Consider the following 19,772-nt stretch of genomic DNA (forward strand, 5'->3'; position numbering starts at 1 on the left):
GTTATCAGCTCCAACCCTAGTGTACAACATTGTGCACCTCTTCTGAAAGTTATATTAATGTAGAGACAATACAGACAACATTCTTCTTTATCATTTATTTTGCTTATTCATGAATATTCAACAGGAAGTAGTTGGAAAGTTTATAGAGTATTGGTTCTTCTTGGCCATATATAATGGACCAGTGCTGATGTGTGTGTGTGTTGAAGTCTTTGGCAGGTCAGCGTGAGTTAGAGTTTCTTGGGCATTCGTGCATCCGGTAGGCACACATGTAGAAGATACCTAGAAGAGGATAATCAGATTTATGAACGTATATAATAAACATAAGAATAAAGCACACCTATGCGTTTTCCTTAGTTATGCATACCTGAGAAGAATGTGAGCACCACTGACACCCAGCCCATTATATAGGACCAGGAGAATCGCCAGTTGCCGTATCGTTTACCGTAGTAGTTCACCGTCACTCCTGTGTACACAGCCATGGCCAGCAACACAAAGAAGCCTACACAAGAGACACAGTCATTGGGTTTAACTGATGAAGGTTTGCACGACATCAGAGAGGCTTGCATGAAGCCATAGTGGAGACGCTTACAGGAGATGAAGAAGAAGATGCCAGCTGCAAATGTCTTGTCAAACCCGTCAAAGGAGGAGTAGTGGATGAAGGCCATGACGCCGATCACAATGCCAATGAAACAAGCCAGCAGGGAAAGAATCATGAAGGCCCGGGTGGCATCCCAGTACGCTGTGGGTGAGAGGAGACGAAACCAAACCTAAAAAGTATGTCCAGCACTAAATGAAGAATTATGAATGTCTCTTAAATTGGATTCACAGGGCTGGTATATGCATGTCATTTTCACAATGAGTTTCTACATCTGCAGGAGACAACTCTAGTTTGCCATCTAGTGTTTGGGAATGGGTTTGCACCCAATTTGATTAATTTAATTTATGATAAATGACACAAACATAACGTCACAAACATAACCTGTACACTATATGAAATACAGTTTTCATTGGGGTTAGGAAGTTCACAGACTGTCAGTAAATAATGAATAGAAATGAGGATCTGCCAGTGCACATGCAGTGGAAGACAGTGAGTCTTACCGATGCTGTCTGTGTGTGTCATGCATTTCCCGGGCACACAGTACCGCCACAGGCCCTGGTGCATGTAATTGCTGGCGTGACGGTACTGCATCCAGTAGTCAGTTGCCGTGGAGACAATGAGGAGTATGTTCCCGACTCCGGCGCAGAACAAACCACCTCCCATGAAGCTGTACATCCTGCCAAAAAACACTGACTGACACGTCGAGAGAAAACAGAGCAGGTCAGAGACTCGCAAACATCTGTCCCCTGCTACACCAATTAAAGCAGGCACTTCCTGTTACAGAGCATGGGGCAACACTGAATATGAATTAAACAACATCTAAATACATTCAGCAGGATGCCAACAAATGTTATACGGGAGCTTGACATATCTGATTATAGAAACGGTACTCATTAGGCAATGACAGAGGAAATTTACATGGTGAACAAGCAGCCAGCTCAGTCTGACAGTCATTAACCTGCCAGACTGAGAGGTCAGTCCATCTTTAAAAACCTTTTTCAGATTTTAATTTTCAGTTCATAGCAAGACTACCGGGTTTATCAAAGATATCTTTCATGTAATGCTGAACTATATGGGGGAAAGCGTATAGAATGATTAACAACATGTCTAGAATAGTTTTTAAAATTAAATTTTAAAATTAAAAAGAGATAATGTAAGGGAAATTTAGGGTTCAAAAAGGTTAACTACCAATCGTAAGAGTGAAGAAAGAACTTTAAACCATTTTAACATATTTTGCACACATTAGATATTAATGACCTACCTTTATCTTTCTTCCCTCAGAAAAAGACAGAGATTCCAATATTTCAGGTTATCAAAGCACAGAGAGCCCAATATTGCGCAGGGCAGGCAGGAAAGTTTTGTTTGTGTGTAGGAAACCAAGCGAACAAACGGGCTGATGGAACAATGGAGCATGCTGAGCCACAACCAATCACAGAGGATGAGTTTTGTGTTTTAGGGAATCTGCTGAAAACACAAAATTGTCAAAGCGCTGCACACAACTCGGTAATACTGATGACACGGGGCTTTTAATTCAAAATGCAGCACAACCACACACACAGTAGACCTATGGCCTGCAATAGGCGTCCCCCATGGCCATGGCTGGAAAAGTGCATTTAGCAGAGATCAGTGCTAAAATGTAAACTCTGATCTCATTTTGAGTCGTTTCAGTTGCTTTCCCATCAGCATAATAGCCAGAAGGATTTATCAAAAACACATTTCCAGTAAAAATATTATTTTAAATCAGGTAATTTCTGCCTTAAAGCAATTCTATGTAGTACTTTTGAGTACAAATTAAGATTTAAGTTGTGCAATGTGTTCATTTACATTACATCAATCATTTTCAGGCAGGTGGTATAAATGATTAAGATACTACAGCAGCTCCCATCACTACAGAGTCCTTTAATGTCTTTCCGTCCCTCATATTAACAATGGAAAGACAAATAGAAGGTTGATCCATTAATGTAGTCTCACACTTATATTACGGAAAAAAACCTGCTCAAACATTTATAAAATAAAACATGTTATAGTGAACATGAACACAACCACAAGATGAGTGACAGGAGAGAGGATGATGAGCTGGATGGTGGGCGGCTAATAGATTTACTTTGTGCAGTTTAGGTGAAGAAGCTGCAATAGACGTGTTTAACTTTGTTGCAGCACGTTGTAGAGAGAGTGGGAGATAAATAAACTAAAAAACAAGATATAACAGGATTTTACAATCTGCCATTATGTTAGTGCGCTGTTTCACAATTCACACAGGTGACAATCCCATGTGGGTACATACCTTAACTTGCTTTTATACTGCTCCATTTTCCATTTTGTAGTTTGGGTTGCCATGTTTGCCCAATTATACCACGTTGCCCTGCTGCTCTCACGTGAGGTAATCCTCCCAGTAAAACGCTCGAGATAACCGAAAGCCTGTTCTTGACTAGCTGTTATCATGTCGACACACACACGAACATATTTTTTTAAAAGCCCAGGCAAGCTAGCAGTTAGACATTTCCCCCCAGCACAACCACTCCACGTTAAATCGCAATATTTTTCACAGAGTTTTGGTTTATAGCAATACCCCACGGCTCGTGTCACCGAGGTGTTTATTAATTTCAAGATGTTCAAAAGACAGGCACGCTGTGTAGAGGATAATCCACATTGTTCACTGCAACCAGTTACTTCATAACTTCTGGCAATTTAGGGCACATGGTGCCAACAGTATCAGGAAACCCGCTAATCTAACTGCAGGTAATCCGCTTCACCTGGATTCAAATTTGTGCCATCCGGGTTTATTGCCAAAGGCTTTGCGCATTGTTGTTTTCCCACACTCGCAGCACTTGGTAATGGTAGGTGGACCTGCTTCTTCAGCCATAGCAGAGATGCTGTATGTCTATAGCGCATTTAAAACACCTTGATGTGAGCAGCAAACAAGGGTTAATGGCGTGCAGCAATCCAGAACTACATTCATTTCCAAATGACTCAGTAAAGTACACTTCTCTTCTGCTGCCAGCAGGCGGCGCATAGTGCACTAAATGACCCTTGAACACAGATCACTATGAAGAGTTGAAGCTTTTGAAAGAGTCCGGGAAGAATGGTAGAGGAGCTTTTAATCAGGAACATGATCAGAGTCATCAATAGCGACAATTATGAAAAGTTTGTTTTGAATAAATCTGATAAAACAGTTGATTTACATCTAAGAGCAGCAGGAGTTGCCCCCAAAAAGTCTGCTGTATTTGCTGTTTTCTTTTTTAAAAATTTAAACCACTATCAGCTAATAAATAGCAGGTGTTCACACTGGTTCGGCTAAAATATGTTATGTCTGTCAGAAATAGCCGAGGCCATGGAAATTCATTTTTTTCGATGCATAATAAATGAATCTATTGTCATTGTAGTCGTATACAGATTTGATAGATTATTGTATATGTCTGACCTACCGGCGCTGTTCTCACGACTTGATCGCCAAGCATTGTGTGCATGGGAGAGTCAGTGATTTTGGAGAAAGCGTGTTGATATTTGAACAACAACACCCAAACAAATGAAAAAAAGAAAACGTTTTACCGTCCCCCTCGCTCCCACTGACACTGAGCACAAGCACACTGTGAGAAGATTTTCGCTGAATTTGCCAAAAATTGCATTAGAAACGCTGACTGCACCTTTAAAGGATATTATGTACACAGGCCTAACCAGTAAGAGAGACCTCCAGCACAATGCTCTCCACATCATTCAGTTCCGTGGACGCTTTTTGACCACTGTTAATATCTGCTTATGGCAAGTTAAGTGTTATTAGTAACACCTGTCTATTCCTGCTAGGACAAGTCTTTTTTTTTGTTACCTGGTTACACCTGATGTTTACTTTCTAGTGTTGCTGACACATCTACCTGCTTCTGATGATGATTTCAGAGTCACACTAAAAGCTTGAAACTTCAAATATCAGTGGCAGTCCTGGTACGTTGCATTCAATTCCAAAAGAAGTGCTGCAGCTTTAAGTTCTGGAGGGTTCACTGACAGCAGACAAAATACAGCACAATGTAATGGGGTCACTGGGCGTCACAGTCACCATGCGCGTCTCATTTATGACCACTAGATGGGGACTTTTTTATTCAGTCGTGCAGTAACAACTGAGCCATTAGTTGGATTTTGTCTCACATGAATGGGTTTGTGGCCAGTGTGCCATGATGCGATCGAAGAATCACAATCTGAATTCACCGTGAGATTCTGATTTAAATGATGATCATGTTGTTTTTTTTTACATGCTCAGCCATATCATCTTCATATCTTACCCCAAATCCATTTTCTGTCATCAGTCATCCCTGATCCAGAATGCTTTACATAATTATCTGTCCTTTTAAATTGAGACCTTTTGTTTTGATTCAATTGTATTTGGGACATACTTCAGCTTGTTTCCTGTGTTGTTGTATTGGTTTGTATGTTGGATGCATTTTTATGTCTTATGTAAAGCATTTTGTATCGCGTTGTTGTCAAGGGGGATTTACAAATAATCTCCTTTCCATAATGATAATGACACCAGCAGCTCCTGCTTAGTTTATTGATCCTACAGGGTCGGATACATGATGAACACCTGTAGAGCAGGTAGGGATACACTTTAGCAGGACAATCCCCATACTGGCACCGGGGCTTCAGCTCATAATGTATTGTGATCCTGGAAGTGTCGATGTTTAGGCATGGTTTCTCTAATTCAATATTGGCCAGGTTTAAATTTGTACCACTAATGTTTTATGGATTAGTTTTCCCCTTTTATTTTGAGTTACGGACACCCTAGGGGGGTCTGAGATCCACCCACCATATTCTCACAGAATCCTGTGGGAAACACTGCTTATATTGTGATTTCACTTTCCACTAGAAGGCTGTTTTCACATTCATCTGAAGAGGGTTTAAGTTTAGGACGTGTAGGCCTATGTATGAGCTGATTTTGCTCGTAAATCGCAACCTGTTTGGGGACCAATCTTGGTCCAAAAACGTACAGTTTCATGTGGAAACTTTAAATTGTATTATTCTAAGCAGAGTACACTTAAAAAGTGTCCGGAGGGGATTTTTGAAGTCAGCTAAATTGCAGTTAAAATACATTGATTCAAGGAAATAAGTTTATATAGCAGAAGAAAAAAAAATAAATCTTCCCGTTGATCCAGTTGAGTACATTTGTGAACATAATGAAGTGGCCTCAGTAACAGACTGCTGCCCTGTGTGTGTGTGTGTGTGTGTGTGTGTGTGTGAGAACCACAGAGACCTTAATCCATGCTACAGGCCTAAAAGCATAACATTGTAGAACCCTTCTAAATTGCATCGGATTACCATTATCCTTCTCCTAGCCTGGTGGGACCCAGTGAGTATTGCCAGAGGCAGTGGAGTCCAACTCACTTTCCACACCATCCAACTGCCAGCTCCCTGCCAAAACACTGTAAACCAATGAGATCTGCACAAAAGAGCTGTGAAGGTGCAGGCACGAAGAAAGCCTTTTTATATCCCATTATACTTTCACATTTCAAGAATGTTCACAGTCAGGCGAAGGTTACCTCCTTTCATTAAGTCGTATTCGCAAACACGTCTTCCTAAAATTCTGCAATCTGAAGAAGGCATTAAATCCTTCGCAGTAGCTTGTATCAGAAGAGCCATTTTACTGGAACACGAGATAACAGACCCTTCAGAGACAGCGCTGATGGAAAAATGTGAGCTCACTCCTCAGTCTTCTTTTGCCCCCCATTTTCTCCCGCTTCTCTTCATACATATCATAAAGAAAGATATTTTGTTCACTTCGCTCAAATGGTTTCCAGGCCTACCAGAATTATTTCAGGATCAAATTAAAGCGTGTGTCGGTATTTTCCAGTACAAATCAAACATTTCTATGAACTGGCTCTATGAACAAGACTAAGAGTAATTCTTGCAGAACTAAGAGGCTGTACTTAGGCTTTGCTTTGCGCTACATGCTAACATCAGCATGCTAACCATAGACTGTATATAAGAAGTGGACACAGTCACTGTGACATCACCCTTTGGTTTCCAAACTGCTGGTATGACGCCTAGAGTTTGACATTTTGGCCACCACCATCTTGGTTTTTTTTTGTGCAAAATTACTAATGTGCACACAAACAATACATTTAATATTATTAAAATGTTCCGTAGGTCATAAACCAATTGGAAAAAATGTATATTTCTGACCTGTTGATGGTACAAGATGAAAAGAGGAAAGAAAAAAAATCACCAAAGTTGTAACAGTTATGGGGACATGAGTGGCTCTACCAAATTATCATGGCAAACTATTTTATAGATTTTGAGAAATATCGGTCTGGACCAAAGTGGTGGACCAAAACAGAGGACCGACCGACATTGGTCTAGAGCTATGGTGCAAGGGTGGCAAAAAAATGCTTTACCCCTACATAATATTCTGTTTAATTCAGATATGCACGGAGGCATTTTTGTAATAAATGCTTTATTGATCAGTTTAAAAATAATAATTAATCTTGACAGAGCTAACAGTGGTGATCTACAGGAATACCACAGTACACAGTCACACAGCAATGAGAGATAACAAGAGAAACACACAAACACTACATCATGCACTGAGACACTCACACACACACACACACACACTCACGATGGTTAATCACCACTTGTTCAGCCTTGTGTCTTCTCCAGTTTTTCGTCAAACACGCACATCATCATGGTTTCATGGTCAGGAGGAGTAAACAGAATATACATTCATTAATCTGCTGTACAATAATGTAATTGTTACATCAACTTCCCAATGCCTAAAAATACAGTATTTTTTTAAACCCCAGATTGCTTTCTGGTAATACATCATCTGATCACATTTTTTAAAAAATTGCAAAGATGGCTATATATACATGGAGAAAGGGTGACGATTAAGATAAAATCATTAAGATAAAGCAAAATAGTTTGTGAAAAGGCAGATGGCAAGCCTTGACGCTTTCCCTTTAGTCTTCAGGTTTTCATAATGCCAACAGATTGATGGTTTGCAAAGACAGGAAACCGGGGAGGATAAGAGGATGTCATGCCATCGACGGCCATCTACATGAGGTTCTGGAAACAAACACAGAGAGCATTGAGACAGTGCAAGAGTCTGAGAGTTACATTTAAGTATAGGTTACAAACAGAAACATGGAGATTAATAAACAGTATAGAGCCTGACCAGTACTGCATTTTTAGATGAAACACCAATATCAATATTTTAGGGATATTTTTCTCCATTCTTTTTAAAAAATTCATAAACACGTGACTTCATTAATTCTTAAAAGATACATTCTGACATGGACATTTTTTGTTTTTTCAAACCACACTGCATGCATACTTGCACACAAGAAAACTTGAGCAGCACCCAAACTCAGACTGTTAGACTTCTGGTGGCTCTCTATGTTAGATACTTTCTGCCCACAATCCAGGGGAAACGTATATTATGGACTGTCTCAAGGAATCTGACAAGCAGCTCAAAATGCCCTCAGTCTACTGCTGAACTGACTGTGACCCACACTATACAGACACAATTTTGAACGCTTTTTTGTTCAGCAGTTCCTACCGTAAGTCTAGACATACCTCATCTCTCCTCCGGCCAGCGGTGGAGGGTCGTGAAAGAACTCCTCCACCCAGGGACCCGTAGCCTGACATCTGGCCCTGGGGCAGAAAGCTGGGCTGTCCGTATGGGATTACATTCTCATCTGTGGATGACAAACAAATCACTCCAAGTTACAGCTGTATTTATATAGGTTAAACCCTAAGTGATGGAGCAGACTGAAAAGAGACCCCCTGCTAAAGCAGAGTTACTACTATGGCATAATAAATGTGCATACACGGGTGGCAGTTGGTTCTTTCTAAGCTCAAAGGGATTTGTATGAAGCATCACAATAAGATTAATACACATCTATTTGGGTTCTGGCTGTTGAAGCAAATGGCATGTGCTGCTGGGACAGACATTGTTCTTTTATCATCTATTGTTGACAGAAACAGAGGTGAGTATCACATACTGTTCGTACCCTGTGATAACAACTTTGTAGTTCCTCTCCTTTGGGGTGAGAAATGTTCTCCCCTCTTCTGAAGAGTTGGCGAGTCGCTCCCCTCTTTTCTTTCAGTGTCTGTTCGACTGCGGCTCAAAACATCAGCCAAGAGCAGCAAGGAGTCATCTGTAGGGGGAGGGGCTGGTGCAGGGGGAAGTTCTGCATATGATTGCAATGGTGATTATAAACTGCAGGCAGAAATATCGCTTTAAAGTAATGGTTTGCCTTTAAAAAAAAAGTTTATTTGCTTACTTGCTGAGGGTCAAATGAAAACATTGAAACCACTTTAATGCCTGTGTGTTAAATATGAAGCTGCAGGCAGTTAGCTTAGCATAAATAATGGCAACGGGGAACAGTTTGCCTGGCTCTGTCGAAAAGTAACAAAGTTCACCTCATTGCACCTCTAAAGCACACTGATTAACATATTATATCTTGTTTGTATAATCAGAACAAAAGACGCAGCAGATCAATTGTCCGTTTTATGAGGCGTTATCTGCCAAGCTAGTTATTCTGGCTATTAACAATTGCCAGGCAACCAGTAAAGGATGTTACTGGTTCTGGCAAGGAAAGAGTTTGGCACACAACACCCTGTAAAACCCACCACATGAATGCAAATAGGAACTTTTCCCAAAAAGTCAAACATTTCCTTATATAGTCTTTGACATTAGCAATACCCCGACTTGCTTAAAATTGTTAGACCACGATCAATGCAAGCTGACTTTTTCAATACAGCCATGCTGCTAGTGTGGTTTAAAACCCTCATGAATGAATCACATGAATAGTATTATTCCTCTTTCTTTTTCCCCTCTAAACTAAAACAGAAGTTAGATGAGTTACAAAGAGTGCGTCATACCTGCTTGGTTGTGTAGCTCTCGTCTGAGTTGTCCATCCTTGAGTGTTTTCTTCCTACTCCTGGACCTGTGTGCCTGGGCTGCAGGGCTGGACTCGGCAGCTGGAGCAGAAGATTGTCCTGACAAGAAAGCACGCTGATGTCATCCTCAGGAAACTTAAGAGCAAACTAAAGAACACCGAGTTGCGTGACATTATTTTTTCACGTACAACTACTTTCTGCTGGATAACATCATCAACTAAATTATACATGACACCGTGTGGTTGTGCGCTGCCTCTTGGGAAGTCACTTTAGACTTTAGATGGAAGGCTTTAAAGGTGCAATGTGTAAAATCTGGCCTGAATTTTTGTTTAAATCATTCAATAAATTGTAATTAGCAACTCCAGGTGAAGAACTGACAGTTTTGATGTATTGTGTTGAAGAGATATCTACTGAAGTGAGCATGTAAACCTGCTAGCCCCGTCCTGTCTTGTGATACCACTTGTACCTCGAGAGGCAATCGGCTTCATTGTAAGGTCTAGTCTGCCCTCAGTCTAACATGGGAGGACAAAGAAGTAGAGCAGCCCTGAGAGCTTGTCAATCATGTTCGAGGTCCAGGGTATGAATACAAGGTGGAAGAAAAAAACAACAACAACAACTCATATTTTTGTTTTGTCCTCCCACCACCATGAGACTACTTCACCTGGAGGAGGGTGGGTGGATGGCTGCTCCAGGAGATGGACCTTCAGTCAGCGGTTAGCAGTTTGGTCAAATTTGCATATTCTTGCCCGGCTAGTTAGTAAGTATTTGGTGTACATTTTAGTGATGAATGTAGATTGTATGTACCCACAAGAAGAGGTGAAATGCTGCCCCCTGTTTTTTGGAGCGTGTGGCCAGATCTTACACATTGAACTTTTAAAATGAATATGATCGGAGCTTTACCGAGGCTTTCCCCCTTCAAGTCTTCTGCCCATTGGCTGGCGTGGTAGATCTCCCTGGCCACCTGGGCCTTGGTGTTGTTAAACAGATCTGGGTTGGACTGAGAAACCTGGGAGCCTGAGTGGTGACGGGCCAACAGGTCAAAGTGCTGCAGCCGTGGACTGTCGTTGGGCTTGTGTGCGTCTCGCTCGGGGGTCGACATGAGTGTGGCTGCGTAGGACAGCTTGTCTGGTTTGGAGGGCAGGCTGGAGAGTTCCTCCCTGGAAGTGTCCATCAGGTAGGTTCTGGCAGGCAGTGGAGGACACCAGTCCTCCTCCCCAGAGCTAGAGGATGGACAGTGAGTAACAGCATGAGGGTGTGCCTCAGAGAGAAAAAAACACTGAACACTTGAGAAACCTACTTATATATAATACATGTAAGTAAAACAAGTGCACAGCCATGCTAGCGGCTCTGTGAGCCTGTACATCGGTGCTTTGAGCGCTAACAGCAATGTGAGTTAGTTTAGAGTATTAACATGCTAACATTTGTTTTTTAGTACTAAACACGAAGGTATAGCTGAATTTGCTTTTCAGGTATTTGGTCATGAACCAAACCTAATTCAAATTGAGTACCTGATATTGGCCCTACATGAAAATTTAAAGAGGAACTTGCCGATTTTCAACTGGTGTTGGAATGTGTGTGGTATGTGCTACCGGCGTCTGGAGCATCCCTGCTCACCCGTCGGCAGTTGTCTAATGGATGACACGAAATGACGCGTTTCACGTCATCTGGTGGACCCTCCGGCGGGTGAGCAGGGAGCTGCGGGCGCCAGCAACACGGCGAGAAGCCGAACATGTGTTCATTTGCACAAACAACAAACAACACCGGTCATTTGCAACGATACAAAGCCGGTTTAAAATCGGCAAAGCTTTCCTCTAAGGGATCACCCTTTAAATCGGTCTTAGGGGGACTTGAATGTCGGTATTAAATTGTATTGCAAACTATTTGATATACAAGTTTGGACCAAAATCGATGGACCAACACTGCCACCCATAGAGACATATCACTGACATGGCTAAATGACTAAATCTAAGAAAAGATGTATATAAGTAAAGGGGGTATTGTTAAAAAAAAAAATCTATTTCCAAGTTCAAAGAAAAGGGGAAGGAACATAGAGTTGGAGAGAACCACCCTTCGTGATTTGTGTTGTCACTTCAGTGCCGGCAGGGCTAATTTAATGATGGACGTGTCATTGAAAACGGAAAGTACTAATCCAGACTGTCAGATGGTGGCTAACATCATTACAAAAGACACGGCACAGTCAGAACAGCCGTCCGATCCCACCCCGTTATGTCCACAATCCAATCTGTCAGAACTAGTTAGAGGAGACACTCCCCTCTGAAACCCCACAGCTCAATCTACTCACTGCCTGCAGACACAACTGTTGTTAATTTGAAAACTCCCCAGACTCCAAACTTCACTCAAGATTTGTTTGACAGCCTTGGCAGAGTTACAGGGCAGGTTTAATATCCATCTGCTTTAACTCTCTCTGTCATGTAGGTGAACTCAGATGCCTTGATGCTATAAATAAGCTGAGTATTAAGATAGCATAAAAAGCAATTGTGTTCTTAGAAGGGGAAAAAAGGGGGTCTTGATGTACAACTTAAAATAAGTCTAAATAAGTCTCACCTGTGTTGCTCATCCTCTTTGTCTGTCTTTGTGTGACCTCTGTCTTTGTTGGCAGGAAGAGGCAGCGACAAAACATCCACCCAGGTGAGAGGAGCCGGCCTGGACGAGGAGCCGGTGGACCTCTGCTTCACCAGTTTGTCTATAAACACAAAACACAATGCGTCATATTGTGTACAATCACTGTGTTCTTATCATCTCCACCCAGACCCTGAGGTTGAAGTTGCTGGCCGTTTGAAGTGATATATATGCTCAAGTACATACAGGCTTTTAAACCCATTGTTTGTCCTTGCTCTGCTTACGAGTGCCTGAAGGACATTTCTCTTCATTGACGTTTTTGTACATTCAAGAGCCCTCTGAGGTGTCCTAGAATTTCTGCATATTAAACTTTGCATGGCTTTCAAGGCAGTCACCGTATGTGAGTTATGGCTGTATGTTATACTGTATGTGAGTTATAGCCCCTTACATATTTTTTTGCACTTCATTTATTAATATTTGAATGAATTAATTTGTCTAACATATGCCTATGTATACACTGCCTGATGCTTTTCTAGATCAGTGGCAGGGTACAATAAGTGGCAGTGTGAAGCTAATGCTGCTTTCAAAAAGAAAGACGCAGGAGCAAGTTGTGCAACATCTCTGCTAATTGTGCTAATTCGCCTTCATCAAATCCTCGTTATCAGTATGTCATAATTTCCACCTGCATATTTTCTGGCAATTCCTGTGTTTTATTGTGCAAAAAAATGAATTTAGCATTTTTCAGTTCTGGTTTCTGGTGCATATTATATTTGAAACATATAAAAAAAATACAAGCATGGAGGCATACATGCTGTATATATCCTTTAGAATCAAGCCTACATTTAACAATACTATAGCAAGTATTGTACTTTAACCTGCCTATTCTTTGAGTAGCAACATTTGAATTCATACAATGAACAGTATAATGTTTAGCAGGCATACAAACTGTGAATCAACATGCATCAAACACAGCTTCAGTCATCAGTAAAACCAACGTTTGGAATCATTGTGCAGAGTGTCACTGTTTTATGAAATGAAAAAATGGATTATAACCCTCACCGTTGCTTTTCTTAGGGTACTGGAGCTTGGCATATTCAGACGCAGACTGACCAGACTGGATGGTCCACTGGTCCAGGTCTAGCTCCAGACCCACAAGGCCACCGTTTGACAGCACTGGGTTGCTGCTGTACGGATCCGGACCCTGGTTGTAGGACGTACTGGAGTAGGTGTCGTAGTACGCCAGCAGGTCGTCCTCAGCGGCCGTGTTGATGGTGCTGTAGATGGGACTGTCGTTGGACGCCGTGCTGCGTTTCTCTGACTGGATCGGGTAGTTCATGATGCCGACTGCTGAACAGCGAAGGTTCATTAACAACAACAATCATATATATTTTGTATTCTGAGAGTTATTTCATCAAACATTCACAGCTCTTACTGTTATAATATCTGTCTGAGTCCAGTTTGCCAGAGCAGCAGTTGACAGACTCTTTGCTGTTATGAGCGAGGTTTGAAGTGGGCCAAGAGTCAGCCAGCCAGGGGTAGTTGCCCATGTTTGATCCTAACAAGCCAGGCCTGGAAAGAGAGGTGAGATTATATCCAAATGTTGTAATACACAAACATTATCTGAATCAAATCATTATCTTCAGTTTACCCTCCATTGATGATTCCAGATCCTTCACTGTGAGCAAAGCCAACTGGGAAATAAAAAGCAAGTTCTCAGTTATCCATCTGGTTTTACAGCAGAAGAGATTCACAGGAAGATAAATAAATTCCAACAAATAGAAAGTTTAAGAGAGCAGATTTAAATCGATATTTTATGAAGATATTCCGATGACCTACATAAACACATCTATATACATTATGCCTGCAATACATACAAATGCAAATGTTATTTGATGAATCGATGAAGCTGTGTCTTGAATGAGTCTGTGGCATCTAAATGAAGAAGGTAACATATTCCATTCTAAAATGTGAAACAATACAATCTTTGGTCATTAGTGTGGCAATAATTCACTGTGAAATATTTATGGGAAAATCTAATTGCATATGTTTTTCTTCAGGCTTTGGGCCGTCCATTGTGTATTTATATACATGAATATCTCTCAAAGTTAGAAAACAACTGATGTGTTTCCATGTTAATATGTGCCAAAGGGCATCGAAATCTAAACTAAACTGCATACAGTGGTTACTGTTTACGTATGCTTCAGTGTGTCTTCAGTGTTTTACTTTATTCCTGCCATGCAAACTGCCCAGTGGGGATAAATACATTTTAATTAACTGGATTTGCAGTGCAAGTGCGTACAAACTAAAATGAAAAAACATTCATCACCGCTGGAGATATCCTCCCAGCGGTCTATGAAGAACTTGTCACCTAAAAGCTGACGGTTTGCTGTACAACAACTGAGGCCTTTTTTTCACTGTAACTTCTCCTTTTCATTGACAAGAGAGATTTATAATGAAGAAGGTGTCTGAAAACCCATACTGGTGCACGTCATTGTGGCCTTTTCTGCTTTTTGCTACAGCTCTTTCTTAAAGGAGAAATCTAAAGCTGCTGAAAAACTCCACAAATGTCAAATTCCAGAAATGCAATTTACAGATATCTTCCAGTCAATACTTTTGAACATCCAACACCTGTCATGATGCTAAAACTTAGTTGAGAAACACTTACCTGCTGGTGTGTATGCGAATGATGTGGTGTAGTGTCCCAGCTGCTTCCTCCTGCGGTGTCGACAGTAAAGCCAACCGCTGAAGCCCATCAGCACCAACCACGCAGCCACACCGAGCCCTGCGATGAAGGCCGGCTGCCGGACGACGTTTGTGATCTGCTCTGATATGCTGAGGTCACCGCCTTTCTTCACAGGTGTCTTGCCCAGAGGCAGAGCTGAAGGAAAAGTAGTAAAGAAGACATTGTGGAGAGTTGCTCTTTGTTGTGTTTTTATGCCATGCTGTGGGGGATTGTTTCAAATGGATCTGGTGACGGTTTAAGGCAAAAATTTCACTTTCTTGTCGTCAATAGTTAGATGAGATATGTTCGTTTGTTCAATATGTAGCTGCTGTTTAGCTTAGCTTAGCTTAAAGACTGGAAACAGGGGGGAACCAGCTAGCCTAACTCTGTCCAAAGGTAACAAAAGACAAGTTTGTGTTACCTGAAAAACCCCAACAACAAGTGATGTGGCACTCGGCGTGTGTGGCACATAGCCCTCTGTAAAATCACAACTTGTTTTTGTTTTTTCAATTTTCTTTTTGCATGGGTCAATCAAACAGGATACAATATGTTAATTGGTGAGATTTAGAGGTGCTGGTAGGAGAATGTGTTACCTTTGGACAAAGCCAGGCTAACTGTTTCCAGGCTTTATGCTAAGCTAACTGGCTGTGGCTTCATATTTACAGCAAAGACATGCAAGTGGCATAATTTCTCTCATCTAACTTTTGGCAAGCGAATGAATAAGCATGTTACCAAAAATGTCACATTATTCCTCTAAGAATCTGCAGCAGAATTAAAGAGGAAAATAAAAAGATATCAGAAAACACAGAATGCAACTCACCTCCTCTGGGCTACAACTAGCTGACTTCAAATACAGCTCTTATAAACATCTTTGCTTTACTGCGACTTCTTTACTTTTCACACTCAGAACATCAGTGTTGATGATGCCACTGTCGTGAAGTCATTCACACAGCATGGAGTAATCAATATTCCACATACAGATTTTCATTTGTGGTGAACCGAGCCCGCTGAGAGCACATCTTGCCATGTATCAATCTGTAATGGCTGTAACAGTTTGAGTGACTCACTGAGAAGCAGGCTGACAGGTGGGCTTGGTGCGCCCACACCCAGACTGGTGACAGCAGCCACCACCACGGAGTAGCGGACGTCATTCAACAGGCCCGTCAGCAAGATGGACAGAACCGCTCCATCCACTGTTCGGTTTATCTGGTTTTCCTGCTCCGTGCTGCTGCCCAGACACCAGACCTGATCCACACCAGACATGGAGGGGTTAATGTTTGAGTCTTAAAAAACACATAAAGACAACCCCTGTGACAAAATGTGACCTGTTATTGTAATAAGACACACTGATAAAAAAAACAACTTGCTTTTTAAATTTTGGCATTGAAGCTTTATCTGGTAGCACGCAGCGAGAGAACGACAGCAAAGATCGGGCAGGGATAAGAGAAAGAGAAAGGGACGCCAATGCAATGACAGTTAAAAGCCAGATGTAAAATCCTGAAGTTGCAGGTGCGCGTGCCTTTAGGTATTCAGTTTATGTGTTGAACGTGTTACTACCAATGAAAGATCATGAAGACATTTTCCGATTTTTTTCAGTAAAAGTAACATCATATGTTACAATACTCTATTGCAAACTCATTCTATGTAAGTTAAGGTTGATTATAGTGCACGATTTGTGTGAGAGTTGGTCAATGGATGTTTTGTTCCTAAACAAGGCATTTACTTCAATCTTCCTCATGCATTCAAGGTAATAATTAACAGACAAATGATCATTTTGGGGGTGAAGTATTTCTTTATATTTTCAAACAACTTTGCAAATTATTATTATAAATTATAATTTTAGTGATTTAGTGATGAAATTATGAATCAATGAACTAGTAGATTACCAGAGAGTTGACCATTAGCTACTGGTCATACCAAACCAAGTAGCAAATTGAAATTTTCAGAGCATTTTACTGCTTACGAATTCAACTTTTCATTTGTGAGACGAGGAATGTCTTCTGTTATTCGGTTTGGTCTCGCTTTAAACATACTGTACAAAATCTACAGCAACATGTATTTAATGTTTCAAAATAAAAGAACTAATGCAGAATGTTAGTAGGGTTTTGATGTTGCAGCTGGTCAATATGGAGCTCATTTTAACTACTTTGTACACTGTTGGCTAAATGAATGAACAACAATGGATCATACATTCATAGAATGATTGTACAGTTTGTTTTGTAGCTAAAATCTTTGTCTGGAAATTACTAACTAATAAATACAGTGGCCTAAAAGTACAATATTGTCCTCAGTACAGCACTTGAGTAAATGTTCTTACTGTAGGTACCTTCCACCTGCGGTATAATCTGCATAATGTACAAGGAATTATCCTTTTAATCAATCAAGTCTTTGTGATGAAAATGTATCCTGTTAGACTGTACTGACAGTGTTCAACATTTCATTTTTAACATTTAAGCCACAGGGAGGCTTGTATAAAACGTTGTGTGCAGTTTCAGCAAATTGAAAGTTTAAGGGGATTAAGTGTGATCCTTGCCTTCGGCTGATGAGCCTTTCACACTCAAAAAGGATCTGGTATCAGACTCGTGTGGTTTTCTCTACAACTTTCTACACAGTGACGCAGATGGGAAGAATAAATCAAAACAATAGAACAGCGAGTTCCTTTTTTTCCTTTCTTAGAATAGCAGCCAGATGATTAGTAATCAGTGTTGTGCTCATACTAAGAGACAGATAATCAGAACTCCATGTTTTTTTTTTCACAGAGCAAACAGATGACAGGGACAGTCAGTGTTCAATTCGATGACCAAATTGAGTCAGCGCATGTACTGGCAGCAGATAAGAGGCATGAGCAATTACTAATTGGTAATTAAAATCACTTTTTTTCTTCATAATAAGTATCTAAACACCAAATTTGGACAACACTGAGTAGTGAGTGCGTACAAATACCATGGATTGGAGCTCCACTTTATTTTTGCAAACCGGTCTACGGACTTAAAAGCAGAAATAAACATCAGACAATGAGACAGATGGTCAGGTGTAGTCATATGCGGATAGCTGCAGTCAAGTCAATGTTATTCATATTAGGGCTGTACTGAATAGTGGGAAGCTTGGAAGCACAACACTGACATTCAAATTCTAAATCAACATTTAAAGGCTGCACAGCCTTTTTATTCTGTTTAGACCAGGTATTCCGGCACAGTTGCAGATAAAGATCGAACAACACTAATATTATGAGTATTATACTATTTGTAGTTTTTCTTTAATGAATTAGATATAATTAGATTCCAGCGGTGGTGTAGTAGTGATGCACGGGTTCACCCACAACCACGTAAGCTTACTAGAAAATATCACGGGTTAGAGCGGTTTCCGAGTAGGTTATTAATAACTTATAGACACATTGTGTATAATAGTTTATCCCCCCACCTTCTCTCCCCTTTCTGTTACTCTTTCTCAAACACACACACACACACACACACACACACACACACACACACACACACACACACACACACACACACACACACACACACACACACACAGCTAGAGCCTCAGTCTGCACCTACATGTATTTATGTTGACAAAAGTGACAAGCTATATAAAAAGTTGATTTTATTTAAAAGACTAATTTATTCAATTCAATTAATCACTTCATTCAAATTGAGGATTTTATTTGAGGATTTAATTTTTAAAAAACTTAAAAAGGGGGCGATGACGTCATAGAATATGACGACAGATGATGGAAGATTCATTCAAAAACTTCAATAGAAGCTTCGAATGTTAAAAAATTACATTAATTACAACCGGACCAATTTCAAAATTTGCCTCATGCTTTATAATCCCAACAGTATAATACGACACTCTCTGTTTTTAGGCCCTCAATTCAGATTAGGAAAAACTGTCCAAAAAAACTTTAGGGGAAAAAAAGATGGTAGAAACCTCGGGAAGAAGGTTGTCGTCTCACCTTGTACTCTCGGATGATGCCGCTCTGAGTATTATGAGGCGGAGGCTCCCAGGACACACTGATACTGGAGCTGTTGGTGAGCTGAACCACTGATACAGCCTGTGGTGGAGCACTTAACACTGCAGAATGAGATAAGAAGGAAAATTACATTCTATTTTTTTATTAACTGATATCAGTTTTATGGTAGCGCTCGGTTTTACAGGTCCATAATTTCCTGATAATTTCCTAATCATGTCCAAGACGTTTCCTTGAAAGAACTATGTCATTTACTACTTCTTTTTTTAGGAAAATAAGCGTCCTGGAAAGAAAGGCTCCGTTTAAATCCAATTAAATATTCATCCATTATTAATTTATTATTGGAAACTATATTCTCAATGTCACATTTTTGCATGTTCAGCTGACCTGTTACTCTTGCAAATGAACTAATTTAAAGTGTACCAATTGGACATTGTCTCTGCCAAATCACATAGTTATTTCAAGGAAACCTTTTGGAAAGTAATAATTATGGACCATAAACACATGTGTTACCTACTGTACTTTGTAGAATTCCTTTAAGGACAGTAATATCAACTGTTACTGTAATAATTCCTCAGCTTTACTTGATAATTACAGTCCTATGCTATTGACAAAGTTATTGATAAGCGTTTCTTACCCTCCTCAGGCATGCGCAGAAGAACCATGAGGCTGTCGTGTCCCTGTAACTCATTGAAGTAAGGGCGTATCTTGACCTCGTACTCTGTGCTGCTGTACAGATCTACTAAGATGATGCTGGGGTCAGACTTGGCCTCCACATCCTGGACCAACCAGGAGCTGCCGATAGTCCGGTAAAATATTCGATAACCCTGAACGTAGCGAGACTGAAGGGCGACCTGAGAACAGAGTTTCACATTTACATCAGTAATGAAAAGCAGAGCCAGCTGTGTTTGCACTTCAAGTTAATCTGTTTGTGTCACGTAATGTTTGAGGGAGGTTTTGAAGTTAATGTTTGGAGATTAGCGCGTCCTCCCCACTCTCAAAGCCGACTTTGA

At 40.7% G+C, this 19,772-nt stretch overlaps 2 protein-coding genes across 2 annotated transcripts in view; both read right to left on the reverse strand.

Moving 5' to 3' along the window:
- Positions 1-80: 80 nt before the first annotated feature.
- Positions 81-3,563, reverse strand: lim2.3 (lens intrinsic membrane protein 2.3). The gene is made up of 4 exons (XM_076099922.1): positions 1,099-3,563; positions 590-739; positions 365-499; positions 81-279 (listed from the first exon to the last, which is right to left on the reverse strand). Exons 1-4 carry the CDS (start codon positions 1,271-1,273, stop codon positions 218-220), a joined length of 522 nt encoding a protein of 173 aa, XP_075956037.1. The 5' UTR covers positions 1,274-3,563; the 3' UTR covers positions 81-217.
- A 4,051-nt stretch (positions 3,564-7,614) lies between these two features.
- LOC142959402 (roundabout homolog 2) overlaps positions 7,615-19,772 on the reverse strand; it is a 43,288-nt gene continuing 31,130 nt past the window's right edge. The window contains exons 14-26 of the mRNA XM_076100654.1: positions 19,397-19,613; positions 18,745-18,863; positions 15,854-16,031; positions 14,730-14,942; positions 13,713-13,755; positions 13,497-13,633; positions 13,124-13,411; positions 12,050-12,188; positions 10,385-10,704; positions 9,467-9,583; positions 8,593-8,772; positions 8,139-8,277; positions 7,615-7,645 (exon numbers count right to left, since the gene is read on the reverse strand). Coding sequence (XP_075956769.1) covers positions 7,615-7,645; positions 8,139-8,277; positions 8,593-8,772; positions 9,467-9,583; positions 10,385-10,704; positions 12,050-12,188; positions 13,124-13,411; positions 13,497-13,633; positions 13,713-13,755; positions 14,730-14,942; positions 15,854-16,031; positions 18,745-18,863; positions 19,397-19,613 — 2,121 coding nt within the window. The remainder of the gene's footprint in view (positions 7,646-8,138; positions 8,278-8,592; positions 8,773-9,466; positions 9,584-10,384; positions 10,705-12,049; positions 12,189-13,123; positions 13,412-13,496; positions 13,634-13,712; positions 13,756-14,729; positions 14,943-15,853; positions 16,032-18,744; positions 18,864-19,396; positions 19,614-19,772) is intronic.

Source organism: Anarhichas minor, unplaced genomic scaffold (genome assembly GCF_050575085.1).
Source record: "Anarhichas minor isolate MPS153535 unplaced genomic scaffold, ASM5057508v1 ptg000026l, whole genome shotgun sequence".
Lineage (NCBI taxonomy): Eukaryota > Metazoa > Chordata > Actinopteri > Perciformes > Anarhichadidae > Anarhichas > Anarhichas minor.